This window comes from Phoenix dactylifera, chromosome 14 (assembly GCF_051530095.1).
Source record: "Phoenix dactylifera cultivar Ajwa chromosome 14, Ajwa_hap1_PhDact_Kaust_v1.1, whole genome shotgun sequence".
NCBI lineage: Eukaryota > Viridiplantae > Streptophyta > Magnoliopsida > Arecales > Arecaceae > Phoenix > Phoenix dactylifera.
This window is the reverse complement of record NC_143203.1, coordinates 19678189-19700012: the sequence shown is the minus strand read 5'-3', so window position 1 is coordinate 19700012 and position 21824 is coordinate 19678189. Positions and strand designations below refer to the sequence as shown.

At 37.0% G+C, this 21824-nt stretch overlaps 1 protein-coding gene across 2 annotated transcripts; it reads left to right on the top strand.

Moving 5' to 3' along the window:
- The first annotated feature begins 563 nt into the window (after positions 1-563).
- On the top strand, positions 564-21579 carry LOC103715085 (kinesin motor protein-like protein). 2 transcript variants are annotated; one of them, XM_008802602.6, is made up of 12 exons: positions 564-1471; positions 2177-2383; positions 5439-5615; positions 8007-8111; positions 10997-11074; positions 11223-11304; positions 15061-15223; positions 16302-16631; positions 16843-17061; positions 17163-17757; positions 17852-17917; positions 20782-21579. In XM_008802602.6, the coding sequence occupies exons 1-12, from the start codon at positions 1280-1282 to the stop codon at positions 20962-20964; spliced, it is 2397 nt and encodes a 798-aa protein (XP_008800824.4). In that variant the 5' UTR covers positions 564-1279; the 3' UTR covers positions 20965-21579. The 2 variants fall into 2 exon arrangements, with proteins under 2 accessions (XP_008800824.4, XP_088566712.2); XM_088710586.2 differs by lacking the exons at positions 564-1471; positions 2177-2383 and adding an exon at positions 3679-3789.
- The last annotated feature ends 245 nt before the right edge of the window (positions 21580-21824 follow it).

Here is a 21824-nt window from a genome sequence, read left to right as displayed (position 1 = left end):
ATAATATTGTACTTTGAAGAATAGGAATATCAAAGGTTAATCTAGATCTAGACTTATAGTTATTATTATTAGATATAATATATTTGATAGTTATTTATTTTAAATTAATATAAGTTATATGGAATGGACTATACTTTAGTAATAAGATTAAAACATGCTTTTTTTTCAAAAAATTAAAATAATTAGAGCTATCAACATAAACCTTATAAATAAAAGTTTTGAAAGATTTTAGACTCTAACTAAATCTCTTAGATAATAAAGCCATACACTAAAATGATTAAAGAGACCTTTGCCGATCTAAATTCCGAAGGAATTATATTGAAAGAATAATATTTTTTTCTCCTATTCAGTTAAATTTTTTTAATGCATTAACATAAACTGATGGAGTGGCTGTCATGGTAATTTCATTGGTAGAGGTATTACCTGAGTTATTAATGTCTTTATCCATAGAATTTGAATCCAACCCAAAATTCCAGTACAACCTTTAGGTAAACTTGAACATAGATCTTCTTCTCTCCCCCATTTTGAAAATTTATTCATACAATCAAACAATAAACATCTTCATCCTTCCTCAAAACCCACCTAACAAATCCCAATCAAGCAATAAAATTCATCTTCTCCATTTTTCTGAAAATCTCCTCATAATTTTTTTTTATAAAAAAACCCTCAAGGACATCTACGTCTCACCCTAAGCCCTCCCCAGCATATAAAAAGAGCCCATCCAAAATAAGAAAATTAAATTCATCCCACCTTCACCGGAGAGTCCAGTGTTCTTCTCCATTTGGAGAAACAAATCTCTCTCTCTCTCTCTCTCTCTCTCTCCAAACGCAAAAAGATCGCAAGAAGAGAGAGAGAGAGCCTTCCCACGCCACGGGGGCGTGCAGTCTCTTCGACATCGCTTGCTTTCATTCGCACGAAAACCCTCCCACCTGACCTAACAAAAAGGGAGGGGATCAAAAAGCAAAGGAAGAAATCGCCCCCAAATTCTAAAATTAGGGTTTCTTCCTCCCCGATCCCAACCCCCATTGGCCCCAATTCGCTTCATTGGCCCTCGGATCCAGCGCCGGATCTGCTACCCCATCGATCCTTCCATCTTCCCACCCTCCAAAACCGCGGAGATTCCTCGCATTTCCGAATCCCATCACGATCGGCCTCGATTGGATGATCTGCGGGTCTCCGTAGGGATCGGGGGTTCGGGAGATCTCGTCCTGTCTAGATCGAAGGAGGTGTTTGATAGGGAGGCGGAAAGTTGGCGCCCCAACGCAGGTCGCAGCGCCCCATGGGTGGCCAGGTGCAGCAGAGCAACGCCGCTGCGGCGGCGGCGGCTCTGTACGACCACCACCCCAGCGGGGCTGTCGGGGACGCCGGGGACGCGGTCATGGCGCGGTGGCTCCAGTCCGCCGGGCTCCAGCACCTGGCTTCGCCTCTGGCTTCCGCCGACCAGCGCATGCTCCCCAATCTGCTCATGCAGGTACCGGATCTTGCGTCGATCAGAGATTCCTCTGTTCTCGGTGATGTGTTATGTTAAAAACTTAATTTTGATTCACTCTCATGTAGTGGTATTAGAAAAAGATCTCCCTTTTTTGCGTTTTTGTTCTGATTATGCTTCATGACGGGTCTTTTATTTTGATGGGTATACTTAATGATTTGTCATCTTTTTCTTTCCTCTCTCTGGTTTAATCCTGATTCTTATATTACGGTGATGGAATTGGATGCTGTTTGCTTAATAATCTTCAAATAGGGTAGTCTTGTGTTCTCAAGATTGGGGTTATTCCTTCGTTTGTTCAGATCGTGGAATATTTGTAATGCTGCAAAGATGAAATTTCTTTTTTAAAAAATAAAATTTTTCTCAAATTTCAAAGCATATAAATGGTCTCAAGATCCGGGGTATCCTTCATATGTAGGTTGTGGAATATTTGTACTGCTGCAAGGATATATTTTTTTAAAAAATGTTCTCAAATTTCAAAGTATGTAAGTACGAGTTTGTATCATTGCTTGTTTACTCGTGTTGTTGGAGTATTTATTCTCTTGTGATGCGGCCTTCACTGTTTAATTATATTTTTCCATTTGAAATATTGGTGTTATTTAATGAATATACAATAGCACTGTTTCTGGTGGTTTCGTTGGGTTTGATGTAGTTTATAATATCCTTCTGTTTTGGGTGCTGTGGCGATAGGGTTATGGACCACAGACTGTTGAGGAGAAGCAGAAGCTCTTTAAACTTTTAAGGAATTTGAACTTTAACATGGAGTCTGGCACAGAGCCATACACCCCAGGAGCAGCTGGTGCATCTGATGGCTTTTATTCACCTGAGCTGAGAGGGGAATTTGGAGCTGGCCTTTTGGATCTTCATGCTATGGATGACACCGAACTTCTTTCTGAAGTATGATCCTTATGAATGTCAAGAAAAACCAATTTTCAAATCCATTCCTCCATGGAATTTACATTTTTCATGTTTCAATTAACATTTGTATATTGCACCCATATTAATTTAAAGGGTGGCACAATTTTACACTGCATCGCATGATACTCATATCTTCTTTTTATTTCAGTCTTAATAAATGTTTGCTAGATGAACATTTTTCTTAACAAACTTCCTTATTTTTATAATTTAGAAGTACATATTTGGAAAACAGTATCTGCTAGAAATCATTTCTCATTTTGTTTAATTTGAGAAAGGATACGTAGGAATACTTAGAAGAAAGAAACAACAATGAGCATAAGATATATGGGATGAAGCGATCCATTGTTTGTGATTTGCTGAAAATAATATCTCATCATTCTTCTTCTCACAGCTATGTGCAAACAAGAATATATCATAAATGTGAATGACTGCAGTAGAGAAGTAGGAAAAAAACTAAACTATCTGTGTCTGGTGGAAGAGGCCATCATCATCGTGACATCATGATGGGTTTTTAATAGTAACTCATAACAAACTTTATCTTAATAAATAAAGTATCATAATTAGCTATATGGTCCATCTTTATTCACCTATTATCGACATGTGCTTGGATTCCCTTCTCTCTCTGCTCGATCGTGGTTGTTATAAGCCCATCACATTACTTTCTCATGTAATTCCCACACTTTTTCTTCTTCTTCTTCCATCTAATCTTAAGTGTCCATGCACTTAACCAGACTATTTGTTGGACATGCACTTCATGTCCAACTATTAGTTTGCTTGCATATCTTTCAACCTTTTTTCCTTTTTTTTTACTGTGATTAAGGGGTTCCTGTTTTGCACAAACTTGCATTATTGAAGGATATAATTGGTCCCATATTTTCATGTAGGTTAAAAGATGTGATCAGCTGATTTTTATTCTTGACTAGGTGTGCTGTATGGATTTTGGGATTTTCTTCAGCATATAATTCTGGTGACATAAGAAATGGTCTCATAGGTTTCATGCTACCAGCTGATGCTATGCATATCCTTGCATGTCTGTTGCTACATTAGACTGTATCAAACCCTTTTAATCAACATATTAACATATCATGACATATGGTGGAACATGCTAAGGTATGTGATAACAACAATAATGACAATTAAGCCGTATCCTATAATTGTAGGGTTAATTATTGAGTACAATCTGCATATTTTAGAAAAGGTTACATTAGTGGATTAATAAAATATTATTCTTAGTTGTTACTATGGCATCATCCTCTCACATATTGTGTAACATTCATAGCTTATGCTAGCTGGTGGTGTGAGAAAGAAATTAGGGGAAAAAGAAAATGGAAGTAAGAATTTTGCTGTTTTGAAGGAGATCCACAATTGAGATCATCAATATATAGGTAGTCCACTTTATCCTTAAGCGAAACTATGACTTCGTACTTTGTTCAAGCTATCTTGAAATCTCATTTTAGTTATTTATTATGTCAAAATTTGGTTATTAACTTGATCTGAAGCAATAATAGTAAGAGTGTGGTGATAATTTTATGCTTTGAAAGTTAAAATGCTTATTCATTTTTTAAGAGAAAACTGATTCATTTTGTTGAGTAAGAGCAATCAGGTAGATTCTTTGATGAAGACATGAATAGATCAGATTAAACAAATGATTTATTGATTATTCTGTAAAATTTTAATTAATGGAATTGATAATGAACCAATTAGATCTACTTCAAATCATCTAAATGTTTGCTATTCAATTTTAAAGTTTAATACTTGGTCTTGTTCCAAGGTCCAAACAAGGCTTAAGGAAACATTTTGGTAATTTCACTAGTGTTGGCTTCGGCTTGAAACTCAGTAGATGTTGTTTAGAAAATTAAAAAAAAAAGTAAAATCAATTAAAGAAGTAGAAAGTTTTCGAGTATGGAGAATTCTTGTAGACTCTACTTCATTTCTTTTAATGAAGATCTGATACCGATAGGTTGTCACTTGTTTCAAAATCACTAAAAGCTCGATGCCAATCCCATTACCCATTTAATATTGTATATGAGAAGATAGCGCGACAGAGTAAGACTGCATTTAGTTGTAGAGTAATCTACCCAGAGTAAATGGGTTCATTCACTCCTTTTCCTCTTTACTCTGGAATAAACTACTCCACCCTAGATGGTGGATTAATTTATTCCAGGTTAACTGGAAAAAGTAGCAGAACTTACTTTTTAAGATACTGGCCTTACCTTTGGAATAAAGGTTACTTTATTGGAGTTTGGTAAGTTAAAAGTGGAATAGGTGGAAAAGGTCTTTAACTTTATTCTATTTAACCTCCCTTGAGCCTGCAAGCAAACACAGCCTTTAGAGGATGCAAATATTTATAAGCAGGTTAGTGAATCAACCAAGTGTTTTACAAGGGAGAAAAAATTGACTCTGTGAACTTCAGTGAAATAAAACTAAGTCATCTAAATGAATTTTTGAAGATCGAACCAGCCTCTTAAGTTGTTTCATATTTCATTTCATATTGGCTAATATAAAAACTTTTTAAGTGTAAAAAAATAAGGGAATAACTAGCTTGGGTTAAGGGGAAGGTGGCATTTATGCAATCACTCTTCTACAATGCATTGTGAGTCTGTGACTGTGGTAGTCTTCATCTTTGTTTTCTCTCTCTTCCATGATTTATATGATTATTTGGCATCGATTAGCACTGATTATGTAAAAGCAACAGAAATGGTGGGGGCGTGCTTTTTTTATTAGTAAACCTACAAATTTTACTATGATATCTTTCAGTCATTGAAATTGTCTATTGGGGATCAAACTGTTATCCAATTGTGTGAGAGATCTAATAATTTGATCTGTCACTGGTTTTCCCTTCACATACCCCATCCTCTCCATCAAAAAAAAGGAAAAATTAGTCAATGGATCAATTTCATCATGGATGTAGATGACAATTGTTAGTCAATAAATCTTGTTTTTTTTTTTTAATTCGATAATGTTGATATCACATGCTATTTTTTCCCTTTTTTAAAGTCCTAATTGCAATTTGTGCTTTGTCCTCTCTTTGCAGCATGTAATGTCAGAGCCATTTGAGCCATCACCGTTCATGCATACCAGGGGTTTTGATAATGATGATGGTGCAGTGCCTAGCAAGCAACAAGGGCTGGCCGATAGCAATATTAGATCTTCAGTCAGTGAAAGAGAAATTAGCACAAAAGAGAGCAATGTAGCCAAGATTAAAGTTGTGGTATTTAAATTGCTTCTAATCATATAAACTTGATAGTTGATACCATAGGGTCGGAATGCATTCTGGATATTGTGCTTTCACATTATTGATGCCTCTGCATTTAGAAAATTTCACCTGGATGTTTAAGATACTTATATTCCAATTTGGAGATAGTTTTATACACTTAGATTTCTCAATGCATGTGAGAGATATTTAGATACTTGAGTTGTAAATGACTTCATATCCTATCCAAACACTATGTAAAAATGGCTAGAGTTCCCAAATTTTCAGTTCTCATGATAACCTTAATTAGATTTCTCTCTTAAGAGTTTTGAACCATGCTAAAGTTCTGTAGAAACGGATCCTAACATTGCTGGACTCTGAGGAGTCCAAGGGGGAACTCTCCTTAATTGAGGATTATTTTATGCATAATAAGAGTCCCATATCCTCCAAATTCCAAATTCATAGTGATTTGTTAGTCATAGCAAAACTTAAGCTTATCTAGATTAAGAGCGTAATATCCCAAATATATCTTAAGCAATTTAATGAGGAAGGCATATTAGCTTCCAACCATGCTATCTTTTTAAAATTGATCCTATAGATGAAATCTTTAGTAGTAGCCACATGCATTGGCATGTGCATTATAACTAGTCTTTAGATGGAACAGTTCATTAATGTATTATAGCTTTATCTTTGATAAGATGTGAACCTTGTCACTGTAAGAATGCTGCTATTTTGCCTTTTTTTTGGACCTTAACCCTGAAGTCCTAATTTGCATCTCCTATCACTGCAACCAATATTTTTATTTTCATCCTCATGTATGTTCAACTGGAAGTTGTCAAATATAAGTGGCACAGATAAGAATTCTCCAGGGAATTGGTTCCCCACATACATGGGCTGTACCATTCCACCTGCTATATGGGTGATATTCAAAAGTCTCCTACATTTTATGCTGTCCTTTTTACTATATGGTGAAGTATTATTTTGACGGCAACAGTTTAGGGGTGTTTGCCATTACAATTCTACTTGATTGGCCCACAAATATTTCCTTTCCAGCAGAGATGTTCAAATATCTTTATGTATATTTTGTTTAGTTTATAGGTCCAACCATTAGACTTTTGCTGATTCAATAATTTATGACGGATTGAACTATTGTCATGGAGGAATAACATATTAAACTGGAGAGATTGAATCTGGATTGCTGATAACAAAAAAGAGAGTGCAAACAAAAATACTTATTTAGAAAAAGCACTAACATTATCTACCACATGTTCCAAATATGAGGAGATGTGTAATTTTTTTCAAGAAGTTTCTTAGAAGAGGTTGTCTTTTTGTAAACTTCGGTATATCGCATTCTCAAAGCTTCTGTATTAAATTTTATTGTTAATGCTTTGCAAAGGTGATTTCTCTATGGGTTTGTCATCACACTCAAGTTTCAAGCAAACAAAATTTGAAAGCACATTGGTATTGATGAAACAATCACACTACTGCCCTCTATTATATCCCAAGCTGTTCTCTTCATACTAAAGATTGAAATTTCGAATTTTTAATTTGACTTCAGTGAGGCTAATTGAGTTTATGTTTGCATTTTAATGTTTCAGCTGAAAAATATTTTTAAAATAAAAAAGAAAAAGATCATAACGGTAAAGATAAATGAACCATGTGTCTTAGATGTGATGTTAAAGTATATTGTACTGTCTTGAACCCTTCATTGTATTGTTGTTTGGTTACTGTTGTTTGAAACTTTTCAAAATGTATTAGATTATTCAAAGATAACATACAGAAAACTTTTGATAATAGCATAAGAATTACAAAAAAATTATGTAGAAAATTGATGATGCATCATTTTAAGATTAAAAACGTTATGTGGTGGAAATCTAGTCTATTAGGATTTATGCATTTTTAACAAAAGTTTTCTGCAGTTTACAATATTTATATTTTTATTCGGAAACTTAAGTTATTTCAAGATACTTCATGAAATGTAAGCTCTACAAAGTCTTGTTTAACTGTTACCAATTTAAGCCATTGGTTTAATAGTCCTTTACATGCATTTCTTTTAGCATTTTAAGATATTTTTGTTCTCTGAGGTCCAGCTTGCAGATTTGAATTTAGTCCTGAAAAAATGCATCCTAGAAGCTTGATACATCATCCATTAGCAAGCTTTATGTTAGCAAAAATGAAGGAGAAAGATCCTCAAAATATTAAATTTAGATTTTTATTTAGTTTACTTGGCTGAAACTAGCTGAAGCTGGATCAGAACTGATTGTTGCAATTGAAACTTGGGCAGTTTTGGATTAGTTTTGATTGGGACTGCAAACCTTGCTTAAAGCTTCTGTTAATAAATTTGTTGTTGATTTATGAGATGCACTCGGGAGTCCAATTGACTGGTTTGTTCCCCCCCTCCTTTTTCAGGTACGTAAAAGGCCTTTGAACAAGAAGGAGATTTCTCGGAAAGAGGATGATATTGTAACCGTACATAATAATGCATTTTTAACTGTTTATGAGCCTAAGTTAAAGGTTTGATATCTTTCTTTGTCTGCAGAATATTATACGATTTTGATGTTAACCATCTTCTTTACCATGACTCTCGGATACTTGTTTTTGAATGAGTTCAACTGTTTACTAAGCATGTAGTATGAAATAATATTGCAAAACCTCTGTGAGATTTACAATCCAAGATATTTTTTTCCATTACATGATTGAATGTTATGTGAACTATTGCCTTCACAGTTTGGTATTTTTTTTAATAAATTTGAATTGTAAGACGGTTCTCCATAAGGACCCGTTTTTTGGTGGGTAAATATCATGGAAAAGTTGGTTAACTTTTCCATTGACCAACTTACCTATGTTTTCATGCTTCTCTAGGCGGGTAAGTTATTTTTCCATAGATAGCATTTACCCATGAAATGGGAGAAAAGTTTTAACCACCTGGGAAGTGGATAAGTCATTTTTCCATCAGCTGGTAAAGTCACCTTATTATTTTGTCCCTAAAACACCCCTAACCCTAATATATTATTATTATTATTATTATTATTATAATATAATATAATCTTCACAAAGAACGGGCCCTTAGTATCAAATTTTCCCATGAGCCGGTACAGCAACCTTTTTTCATCCCCCTAAGAACAGGCCCTTGGTACCAAATTCTTCACATGCGCATTATACAATTTCTTAACACCTACATAAATATTCAGTTGGATTTTTCAGCAAGTTACCAATTACCATGTGATGTTTCTTTGTTTGGCATTCATTATTTATTTGCAGGTAGTAGGCTTATTTCCATTTTTTGTTTCCAAGTATTGGCATCTAAATTCAGTTAAATGCTGACCTTGAAACAATATGACCCAATTGTTAACAAACTAGTTCCTCTGTTTGGTTCCACATGTGAAAGAATGATCATAGAGATGTGAGAAATTCTCAAAAAGCCACCATAACCTAGATTTTCCTTGTTTAAATTCTTACATGAGTTCCAGGCTGGTCCATGTGCTTTCTCTTTACATTAGGCTGAAGTAAAGGAACCATATTCAAGGCCACCTACTACTCAGTTGTGCAAGGTTATGAAAGCTAGCCTGAAGGCTTCTACTTCAGGATTAGTGATTAGGGCTTGCTCTTCAAAGTTAGACATGCCTTGTATAATGATTCTGTGGTAGAGAAATGGTATGTATTATGTTGTCACATGATTTCCTTTTATAACTAAAAAAATCCTTCTTGTAACCTAATAAAATTTAAATGGTGTCCTTTGAAAATCAACGACTGAGATCAACATCTTGAGTCCTTGGTGGCGAGACACCAAGTTCTTCAATCAAGAGGATGCAATAAAGTTAAACTTTCTCTCCAAAAAATGGTAGATACCCTAATTTATCTTCTTATGTTATTTTTAAGGAAAATAAATTTAATTCTTTATTGCCTCTACTGCCTCATGGTTTTGACTTAAAGAAAGATTTACTTTGTTATCAGGACTTTGATGTATCTGGTAAACCCTTGAAGTGTGGTTCTTTCTCCTATTATTGTTCCCCAACAAAGTTACTGGGATCCTTAAAATTTATAAATTCTTGTAGTTAACAGCCTACAAAGTTTTGACTTATATCCAAGGGTCCTACAGGGTTCTGTGAAATTGGTTTATTAGTAGCTTCAAAATGATTGTCTATTTGGAGCAAGGAATTTTTGCTTCTGGAGGAATCAGCTGTGATCTGTTGCCTAGTATCTGATAAGTTGTGCTTTCACTTTCTTGTTAAGGAAGTGATGATCTTGGAATGAAGAAAATAATAAAGATACTTAGTGGCGAGTCTTTTGTTATTCCCGTTATGGGCCCTTCTATTGTTTGCTATTCTGATTTTGCTCAACCCCTTGAAATTTTAAAAATTCACTTATGCTAGTAGGCTGTTTGGGTTAAAAAGAGGCTCCTCATCATTGGTATGGAGTTGTGTTTCCGTCTTTGTGAGTTCTAATTATATGGAAAAGATTTCTGTATATCATCATCAGAAAAGATTTGAATAGATTTAGTTACATAAAAAGAAACCTTTTGCTGTGGCTTCAACATGGGCTTGTGTTGAGACTTAAGCTACAGCAGAAGCACCTTATTTCAGGGTCTAACCATGGGCTGGGCCAAGATCAAGCATCTTGTGTGCCGCAGCTGAAAGTTTGTTATATCAAATGAAAACAATTTCAAACGTGATGCTGAATTTAAACCCAATGGAGAGATTTGTGGATGAGCTTTCTAATTCAACCAGATTGTATTGCTTGCAGTTTGTGTGGAGGGAATGGCTGAAACATTTACTGATTTCCTCACCGAAGAGAGGTTCGATCAGTGAAACAAGTTTGTTCCTTGCGAATCATGGCTCTTGATATTAGGTTCTACCTTGTTGTTCCCTTGTTTTAGCTGGTGTGAATCCTGCAAGGTTCTGAAAGCCTGGTATATAGTGTAGTGTAGTGGGGTTTGTATGATTTTCTTTAGGTAATGAAAGCTAATTGTTACAGTCAGGGGTTATTATAACTACAAAAATCAATACCCTGTTCTTTTGATGAGGTTCATCACTTGCTTGTTGATGAGAGTCTGAAGCCCAGGCCATTGTGAGTGAGATTTCATCAAATGCCCTCATGCCACACTCATATTTGATAGGATGATGGTCTTTTTAAGTTTTTATGCTTAATTGTTTCCATTATTTTTTCAGTGAATGTACTCTTGGTTTAGTTTCTTTATTGCATCATTCTTTGGCTTGAATAATTACATTACATCACCCTTAAGTGCATGATTTTTTCTTCTCTTTTCATACATGGTAACAAATATTTATGATGAATTCTGTTGTTGGCATGTAGCATGCCAACCCTGCGGTGGTTAATGCCTGCTTTCTTTTGCTTGTTGTACTCACTGACATGACTGATTTATAATCTTGACGTGGCAGGTGGACTTGACTGCATATGTGGAGAAGCATGAGTTTTGTTTTGATGCAGTTCTGGGTGAGCATGTTACAAATGATGAGGTATGATCTCCTGTCAGAATGACCTTCAATTTGTGAGTCTGTTCATCTCTTTTTTTGCCATAAGACTGCCTTGATATGTTTGCACAGAGAACTATCCTACCATTCCTGTCAATTCTGTGTATCTTTTTAAGCTCACTAACCTGAACAGGTATATCGTGAGACTGTGGAACCGATTATACCGACCATTTTTCAGAGAACAAAAGCCACATGTTTTGCTTATGGTCAAACAGGTGTGTTGAACCATGGACAAGATTAACAACCTCTATAGTAATTTCAGATATGCAGTTTCTTTATTCATGTGGAGCTCTGTTCTAGATGTATGGAAATCTTTTATTTTAAAATACTTATTGTGTGCAGGTTTGTTCAACTTGTTTTTCTACAACTTATAATCCCTTAGAAGTTAACGAAACATGATTTCTGCCAAACACTAGAATGCTGGCTATGGAGCAATAACTTTAGAAGGCTTTGTGGGAAAACTGGGCATAGTTTTATGACTTAACATGAAGCTTATGCAAGTTCTCTATGATTTGATGCTAAGATCCTAGGCAAGGCAATTTTTAGCAACAAAAGGAGGTCTTCCATGATACGCTGACTGAGATGCAGCTTGGTGGATCAGGTTAAAGGCCAACTGGAGCCCAACCCAACCCGATAAGGAATTTGACTACCCAATTGCAAGTTGAACCCAGCTCCAAAACCTAGACACAATTTGGGTTGGGCTCGGTTGGGTTGGGTTGATTTAAGCAAGGTTTCAAACGGATTATGTTGAGAGCTCTATTGCAGAAATTGGAGTCAGGTTTAGTTTCGGAGCACCTAATACAAGTTAGCTTTCATGTTAGGCCAGGCTAGTAGGTCGTGGTATTTCAGGTTTGGCTTGGTTGAGTTGCCCAAGCTTTTGACTTGAAACCAACCCAACCTGAAATCAGGTTGACAATTTTCCCAACCAAATCCAAACTGCAGGTCGGTTGGGTTGCTTCAGACTAACCCAGCTTGGGTTGCACCCCTATATCCGAAAGGTTAGTTAGCATGTGGGTGGACTAATCTCACTGATTGCAATTTATGCTCATCTGACCAAAGCAACCCTTAAGATTCCTTTAAACTAGAAGAGGCTAGTTGAAGAGGGAAGATGGGGAGGTTTGATATAGGGAACTGTGTTATCTGAGGAATGAATTATAAACTTAAGAACCAGATTGCAACATCTATCAACTTAAATTTCTTATATATATATATTAGAATAACATTATAAAAATTCAAAATAGAGCTTAGTCACTTGAAGCAGGAGCTGGTGTGGGTGTGGCAGAAGTAGGCGCAAGACAAGGGTGTGTTTCCAAAGAGATTTGAAGCCGGTGTATTGCCCAAGTTAGAAGCTTCTGACAACTTTTAGATAGGAGAGGAAAATGCTGGGGTTGGGGTGTAAGCGAAGCGTACAAAGTTGTTGGATCATGCCTGATGTAACCCATATTAAGGTAAGTTGAAATAAAGCACTGTTGAAGGCATCTAGCTTGCTAACCAATTGTACAACTTGTCTTTCTTTCTTAAAGTTAATTGTCTTTCTTAAAAAGTTAAAAACTGGTTTTTGTTAAACTTTAAAACGTGAAGAGGTTAAAAAATTGAGACTATCATTATTTTTGTCATCCAAAGGAGCGAAATTAAAGAAAAGACTGATGCTGCCATAGTTCATAGGACTGATCAGCTAATATTTCTTAGACCATTTTTTGAAGTTTAAATTACATAGTGCAAATGCTCCGCTCACTGTGCGGACATCCCAGCACATGAATATGATGATTTTAGGTGGATGAATTATGAGATGATGGCTTGATTTTGAATCATCTCGTAATATACACAGAGAACTTCACTGGGCTGTCAGTTGACTATTCAATCATCTCAGTTTTAATTAGGATTATTGCTAGTGATTCAGAGTATAACTTAAAAAGGATAATCCAACTAAAAAGGGAAAACAAGGTTTGATACTATCGTTTGTATAGTCCCAACTTCCAAATGAAGGAAAAAGAAAATAGGAAAACACAGTCAAAATTCGAATAAAAGTCTCACTGCATGCAAGAATCTGTGATTCCCAAAAAATTTGATCAGATAATTGTTGATGGCACATGAATATGATGGCCGAAACCGGGTGAAATTGGACCAATGTAATAAAGAAAAAATTAGCGAAGAAGAAAAAATTTGATCCATGCTTCTCTCACGTGCATAGCATGAGGTCTGTGCTAGTAGTCATATAAGATGCCAAAAGAATCAATAATGCTTTTTGATAAGCCTTGCCAATAAATTAGTTTGAATAGGCACAAGAAAATTTGGTATTGAAATAAGGAGAGAGAGTAGTAGGAGGAATCAATAATGCTATACAGGTCCTTAATAATTCGTGAACTACCTTATCAAGAAGTTAGCGAAGAAGAAATTATAAACAGGTCCTTAATAAAGAAATTATAAACAGGTCCTTAATAATTCGTTAACTGCCCTTATCAAGCTGTTAGCCCACTTGAAGGAAAGAAGAGGAGGGAGTGCAGGTGAGGGGCTGTTAAATTGCCCCATCATCTCCTCATCCAACTATTCAATGTCTTATGGTCTTTTGATTTCAACCATGCACCAAAAAAACCCACCAAGGTTCAAATTAACATGGTAAAACACTAACTAAAGAGTAAGATCAGTGAGTGGAGCTTTCATGAATCACATTTTGGTGACTGAATGTCCAATGATGAAAATGAATATCCTAGCTACTCCTTGCGTCACATAGACTGAGAAACCAGGCCTTGGCTTTTCTATTTCTTTGGTCAGTTTCCTTTTTGGGAGGGGTTAACAGAAACTGTACATTTGATATTAGAGTAAGATCAGCGAGTGGAGCTTTCATGAATCACATTTTGGCGACTGAATCATCCTATGAGCATCCTAGCTCCTACTTTCATCACATAGATTGAGAAACCAGGCCTTGGCTTTTCTATTTCTTTGGTCAGTTTCCTTTTTTGGGAGGGGTTAACAGAAACTGTACATTTGAGAGCTGCAGCTGAAGCCTTTTCGAATCAGAAGCTTTTGGGCCTTCCTTTGTTGAGTGCTATGTTTTCGATAGAAGGCTGATGATTTTTGTTTTGCATTTAGTATTGGAAATCTAGCCTTAAATAATGGGCCTTCTTTGGCTGCTGCACCTCTTATGGCACATCATAATGGCATATGTAGAGCCTCCTTATAATTATAGCTATTATGTATTTATTTATACTTTCATAGTTATTATTGTTATCATTTTTATCTACCATTATCAGTTTGAGACAACATCAGACGTAACTTAGGAATTCTTATTGAATGATGATTCACAAATCCAAAAAGTTTCCCCCATTCTTGAGAGAAGTTAGATGCAGAGTGTCTAACTGGTTTTCATTAGGATAAAAAGATATGGTCATAAACTCATATAGTTCGGAGAAGGTTTGATGGTTATGGTAATGGCCACACCCTTATTACAGGGGACCTACCTCAGTCCAAGGAGCATTCTACATGTCATAAAGGGTTGCATGCCACCTTGTAATAGTCCTATGATATCTGAGAAGTTCACTTCCCTAGTTAATCTGAATTATTTGCCTCTTGAAGGCCTGTCTAAAAAAATGTGCCTTTTGAATCAAAGAATGTTATTTGCATGCCTATTTATTATCGCTAAACGTGATTTTAAGTTTTAGATCTGCTCTGCATGGCATCCTATTTTTGTCAACAAGGAAGTGGTGTATCCTTGAAGTTCTTGCACATAGCATTCATGCCAGTTTGTATGATGATGTTTGATTCTCTTAGAAATTAAAAATGAAAAGGATGAAATATGAGGCTGAAGGTATGGTTTGAAACTAATATCTGAGTAGAAATTTTTGTATACAGATGCAAATCTAATATACAAAAATACTTGCCTATATCTTTATAGATTTATATTTTGGCACATTTTTATGACAAGTTGTTAGTCATCAAAATAACCATAATACCTGGTTTACTTGTTTTTCCAGGTAGTGGGAAGACATACACAATGAAACCTTTGCCTCTCAGAGCTGTAGAAGACATTGTTCGATTGTTGCGTCAACCATACTACCATAATCAAAATTTCAAATTGTGGCTCAGCTATTTTGAGATATATGGGGGGAAACTTTTTGATCTTCTTTGCGATAGGAGGTTGGCTTCTCCATACCTATTAATGTTATATAACTAGTGCACCTTATCTAGGGATTTTAACTTAATGGTATTTGCCAAGGTCTGACGAACCGGCCCGGCCTGTAACCGGTACGCCGGAGTAGTGAAAACCGGTACGAGACGGTTCTGTGTCGGAGACGAAGAAGACGAAGAGAAGAAGAGAGAGCGCGGGGAAGAGAGGGAGGGAGGAGACCCGTCGCCGCCATTGGAGAGCCGCGGAGGGGCGGTGGAGGGCGGGGGGGGGGGGGGTAGAGCCCGCGGGGGTGCGGCGGAGGCCGAGGCCGCGGCCGCGTCCCTCCCGCCGCTCCTCCGCGGCTCCCCAATGGCGGCGACGGGTCTCCTCCCTCCCTCTCTTTCCCGAGCTCTCTTTCCTTCTCTTCTTCTTCCCCGGCTCCGGTGGGGAAGAGCGGGCCAGTTCGTATCGGCCGGTTCCGGAACCGTACCGGTCCGGTAGGCGACCGGTACGCCTACCGGATCCGGTACGGAGAACCTTGGTATTTGCCTTGTTTTTTGTTCAACCAAGTTATCAAATTTCCATTGTCAATAAATTTTTGTTTGATTCTCTCTCCACAAGTTCGTGGAAATACCAACAAAATGCAATATGTGGCATAAAATTCTCAGCTGTTTAATCTTCTAGTTATTCAGTGGAAGTTTTCTTGATAGGTAGTTATTGGAAAAATAACTAAGCACATGATTGATAGATGTGCAGAATATTGCTTCTTCGGTCATGTGCAAGGATTTATCTTAATGCTTTAAGAATTAAGACAAAGCTCTCCAGTAAGTTCATGATGAACAGTTCTATATGACATGGTTGATTGTGGAATTTTTCGAGTCCCAAAATACATGATGCCCTCATACTACTGACAACATTTTTTCCTTATTTAATTAAATAATTTAATAAGTGACTGGTTTTACCAACTTGGACAGACATTATGGGCATGTGTACTATAACTGGGTACTCTTTCAATTTCTGTTTTGTCGTTAGTTGTCACAAATGGTTTTGCAATGTTTGTTTTAAATGGAAAAACCATAATTCTTTCCCTATAATGTTTTTTATCAGGAAACTCTGCATGAGGGAAGATGGAAAGCAACAAGTTTGTATTGTTGGATTGCAGGAATTTGAAGTCTCAGATGTTCAGATTGTTAAGGATTTCATTGAGAAAGGAAATGCTGCACGTAGTACAGGTTCTACAGGAGCCAATGAAGAATCATCAAGATCTCATGCCATCTTGCAACTTGCCATTAAGAAACACAAAGAGGTAGTTGACACCAGAAGGCAGAAAGATGGCAATGAATCTAAGGGTGGCAAGGTTATCGGGAAGATCTCTTTTATTGATCTTGCTGGAAGTGAGCGTGGTGCTGATACTACAGACAATGATCGTCAGACACGGTGTGTCTTTCAGAAAAGTTTTTTATTGCAACTTTATTTTGTTTATATTTGTATCTTGATGTGACCACATAACGATGCAATCAATTATTGTGTTCAAGTGTCTGATTTTATTTACTGTGTGACCCTTGCTAAGTGAGATTCATTGATTGTTATTCTTCAAAATGCTGTTTTTGATGTTAGCTGATATATCTGTATTATTTTCTCACTTCAGAATTGAAGGAGCAGAAATAAATAAGAGCCTTTTGGCTTTGAAGGAATGCATCCGTGCCCTAGACAATGATCAAATTCATATTCCGTTCCGTGGGAGCAAACTGACAGAGGTGCTTCGTGACTCTTTTGTTGGCAATTCAAAGACTGTTATGATTTCTTGCATTTCCCCAAATGCAGGCTCTTGTGAACATACCCTTAATACCTTAAGATATGCTGATAGGTATGATTAGGTACATTTATTGAATCTGAACTATAAAATTGCGTGAGAATTGCTGGGTTGTTGTTGGAGCTTTATTGACTGTCTTATTGTTATCTGAATAGGGTTAAAAGTCTCTCCAAGAGCGGTAATCCTAGAAAAGATCAAGCTACTGGATCATTAGTACCTTCTGGCAAGGAATCAGCTTCAGCATCATCTTTTATTTTCTCAGTTGAATCCGAGGATCTTCCTGAGCAAAATCAAGAGGTGAAAGTGGCGGAGCTGCCAAGGAGAAATGCGGAAAGTTTTTCATATAATTCCACATCAGAGCTTGATAGGAATTCATCCAGTATGATGTCAAATTACACCCATAATGGAAGGGAAGAAAGTGGAGCAACATCAGGCTCATTTGAGAGGGAGAGGGTTGACATAAAAAGCAGTCAAAGCAGTTACAATAACAAGTTATATTCTTCTGTTCAGAACTCATTTGATAACCAGGATGAAGAAAAAGTATCAAAGGTCTCTCCACCTCGTAGAAAAGTTTCTAGGGAAGAAAAATCTGAAAAAACGAACAATTGGTCAAGAAAAGACACTGCAAGTGAATTACCTGTCGCAGGCCGTAAGCAGCAACAAATGTTTGATTCTGTTTCTAACATTTCATCAAGGCAATATGAACAGGAAGTTTCATGTAATGATGGTGAAATCGATGCCTTACTCGAGGTAGCGAACATGTCCTTTCATAATTACTTTTTTTCCTGTTATTGATTGGTAAAATATGCAGTCTTTGATCTTTTCCTTCTCTTGATTGGTACAGGAAGAAGAGGCTCTTATGGCAGCTCATAGAAAAGAAATTGAAAATACAATGGAGATAGTGCGCGAAGTAAGCTATCAGTCCACTTCCTTCTATTTTTTACTTTTGGCAACTTTTGTTTTTTGGGGATCCTTAGTGCATTTGTTATATGATTGTTTATAGACCTTCCATTATTTGATTGCAAGCTATCTTAATTTTTGATTTGCATTATTCTTGAGATTTTCATTTTCAAAGTCCTTTTCTACCTTCCTTTTCCAGCTTGGTCAATTATATGATATAACTAAATAATGAATATATGCTTGATTTCTTTCTTTAGGTTATTGACCTTTTACCATATAATTTTGAATGTTCATGCACTTAATAAGATACATAGTCAAGCAGGACCATTGTGCCTATTTGTTTCCTCTCCACTCGATCTAAATTGTCCATGCACTTGATCACATGGTCAACTTCTTGGACATGCATATTCTCTCTACTGGACCATTGTCTTATTGGGCCTGATTTTGTCATTAACTGGACATGCTCGTATGCAAGGTTCGCTGTACCGGTCGGTACCGAGCGTACTGTACCCGTACCGATGGGTACCGATATCGGTACACCAATGCGGTACGTCTGGCATACCGCATACCATATCGTACCGACACTCGGTACGCCTATACTAGTGCGGCACCGGTACGGGGTTCGGTACCTGTACGGCGAACCTTGCTCGTATGTCTATTCGTTCTTACTGTACTTGACCTCGCACTTATAGCAGACCATTTAACCATGTGATACATCTTTTCTGCTCAGCACCTACTCTATGACATCCATGGATTTGTTTTTTTCTTTTGAGCATGCTCCATCATGCAACAGTCCCTCTACAATTTTTTTTGCAAATTTAAATGAATATCAATTTCATGTGCCATGCATGTGCATAGTAATATTCTCCACTTAATCTTAACCATCATTATATATTTTTGCCATGACAGTCATGCGTAGGTGTACAGTGCCATGCATAAGTTTTTATGAAATGGTGGTGCTTATGTTTGTCAAATACTATCCTTTCGTGATTGGATGCTGAATAGCATGCATCAAAAAAGAAGTTGCCTTATGTTACCATCATGAATGCGGCTCTCCATATGAATGCAACCCAACCAACCTCCTGCACCCCACCCTAACCCCTCAACTACCCCACACCACTGTGCATTTCCACCACCATACTACCAGTCACATGTGATCCTTTTGCTATGGCTTTTTTCTTCTTTTCATATACAAATTGCTATTGCTTAGTGCATGGTTTTGTAACTCAGTGATTTGAGTCAATGCTTGCTGAGAACCTGCCATATATCTATATTAGTTGGATCATAAAAGATTGCTGTTGGAGTTTTGGAGGTTGTATTGGATAATTGGATCAGTCAAGTCTACAGACTTGGTGCATTTCCCAGCGTAACATTCATATTAGTATTTCCTGTCAAAGAATCACAACTTGTAATAATTTACCTTCTAAATGTTTGATTCCTTAAATTATAGTAGTTAAGTCAATACTTGTATGACTGCTAGCAACATTATTAGAACATTGCTGCCATTTTATGTTTTGCTCCTTGCAATCGCCTTTTGCTCCAGCATCTACACTCAAAAATGGTGATACAAACATCTCCAAAATTGTTTTAACCAAAGTTTTATCTTAAATTTACAATTCCACATCTTTGTGATGTTCCATATTTAGAAGATGGATCTGGATTGTTCTCAAAGATTGAATTTATCTTAAATCCTTTTTTATATGTACAAAGTGAATTTAATAAATAGTCATCTGATTAAATGATGATATTAATGTTTCTAATATATCTTTTTTCTTTGTTTATTTGTTTGTGTCAAAATATGTCATAGCTCACCCAAATTTCCAAGTTGACTCACTAGAGTCTACTTTTCCTGAGTGCTGAACTTTCAAACCGTTCTTTCATTAGTGCATACTGTTTCTTCCACAAATTTGTTGTCAGTTATGCAGGCTAAGAGGTATTAAAAGAACTAATGTGATAAGTTATTTTAGATTTGGTATCTATGATTCCTGAATACTCTCCAAAATCAAGATTTTATATTTAGAATGCAGAGAGGAATCTATTGGAGCTATGATACAGCTTACACACTAGTATCTCATCCACTTAAAACAATCTAGCTATCGTCTCTAATCATGGTTGTAACCCATTGACCTGGTCCAACCTGTTTTTCTGGCTGGAACATTGCTAACCTTGCGTATGATCTAATCATCGTGAGGGGCTCTGGTGACTGTCGATCCTACAGCAGTCTCCCCAAGCTCCCGTTGCCATCAATGATGTTTTCAACTTCCTCTGCCCTTCATCACCATCCCTCCTCTCCCCCTGACAGCGAAACCTCCTCTTTCTACCAATCCCCCTACCCGCAACCAGTCCCTCCTCTCTCTGCTGTTCTGATTACATGTCCAGCTGAACCATGGGGAACGAGAACCATGGACACCCCTTTCTTCAAAAAAGATCTCCTTGAATTGCTGGGTTAAATTTGGTTTCAGTGTTTTGGATGGTTTCGCCGTACAACCTGCTCGGTCAGTTGTCTTTTCTTAAAAATTCGGGTTTTTGGGTGACCCAACCCACCAGAGCTCCTGGGTGACTGGTCAGGCAGGTTAACCTGTTTGGGTCTCTAAACATAGGTTTTGATCTTAATAACTTTCAAGTAACCTTTCATTAAGCAAATCTCATTCTGTGCGGATTTTTCTTATTTGAATGTGATATTTTTGCTCAATGATGATTGGTATCAATGGATAAGCTATGAGGTGTGAATATTTGTGTTTAAAATTTTTTGGGGTGAACAAGTGGTTTATGGGAAAGAGGCCTTATGCAGTTAGCACTTAGTTATTAATTTCTTCTTTGTTTGTCAATTTCATGCGCCGCCGCTGCTTATCCCAGTGTTATTTATCTATGTAGGAGATGAATTTGTTGGCAGAGGTTGACCAACCAGGAAGCCGCATCGATAACTATGTGACACAGTTAAGTTTTGTGCTCTCTCGCAAGGCTGCAGGCCTGGTTAGCCTTCAAGCCCGATTGGCAAGGTTCCAGCATCGCCTAAAAGAGCAGGAGATCCTTAGCCGCAAGAAGGCACCACGATAGTTGCTTCCTTCTGATATTCTGGGATGTTTTCCCATTGTTTCCGGTGGCCACTTGTGCCCGGAGCCCAGTGGCCATTTTTTTCGTTCTTTCTACATCTCAGCCATATCATCAGTTAAAAAAGGTTGGTGCCTTCAAGAATGTGCGTGAGCTCTGAAGTGTGGAAGATGTAGGTGACTTCGGCAGAGCCCCCTTTTAAGTTCAGTTTCCTTTGGTTACCACCGTTGTTTGTGGTGTGCGGCTGTCTGCTCTGTGAAGCGCCATGGTGTGTGGGAATGCATGGTGATATTACTGGCCAACAGTTTGTATGAAGCGTATATCTTCTATCAAGATTATGGGGTTGATTCTGGAGGACTGGTACCAGAATAGTGTTAGTTGGAAAAAAAAAACGATTTTTAGGTGGTTTAAACATTAAATCTCCAGAGATGTATGTAACCCTCTTTCAGTCATTGTATTCTTTATTTCTATGTACTCGCTTTGGAAGAGCCGACCGGACCGAGAAAAGAAAAGGTGTGCAAATAATATTTGTTACTGCAAAAGATTCAGCACCATTAAGTAGGAAACATCTTGTTGGCTGAATTTATCAATGAAATCCCGAGATCATTAAAAAGCTACAAATCTGGTTAGGCTGTTAGTTTTACATGCTTATTTTGTGATTTATATGATCACCATGGACAATTTAGAGTTTGTAGAAAGCGATGTTACTTTGGCATTGCTGATGATCTTGAGCATGAAGCATCAATACTCATCTGTGTTTCTTACTGGTATATATTTTGGTTTATCATATATTAGAGTGGATATGTAGCAGGGAGCGTATATATTTTGGTACCTGTATTCTCTAGTACTACTTCTATGCTTGAGTG

Bases quoted from the DNA above. Each gene is read 5' to 3' on its own strand.
- LOC103715085 (XM_008802602.6), top strand. From the start codon at position 1,280: ATGGGTGGCCAGGTGCAGCAGAGCAACGCCGCTGCGGCGGCGGCGGCT. The intron at 11,075-11,222 runs GTATGATCTCCT...TAACCTGAACAG, and splicing joins AGCATGTTACAAATGATGAG to GTATATCGTGAGACTGTGGA. The intron at 11,305-15,060 runs GTGTGTTGAACC...TTGTTTTTCCAG, and splicing joins TTTTGCTTATGGTCAAACAG to GTAGTGGGAAGACATACACA.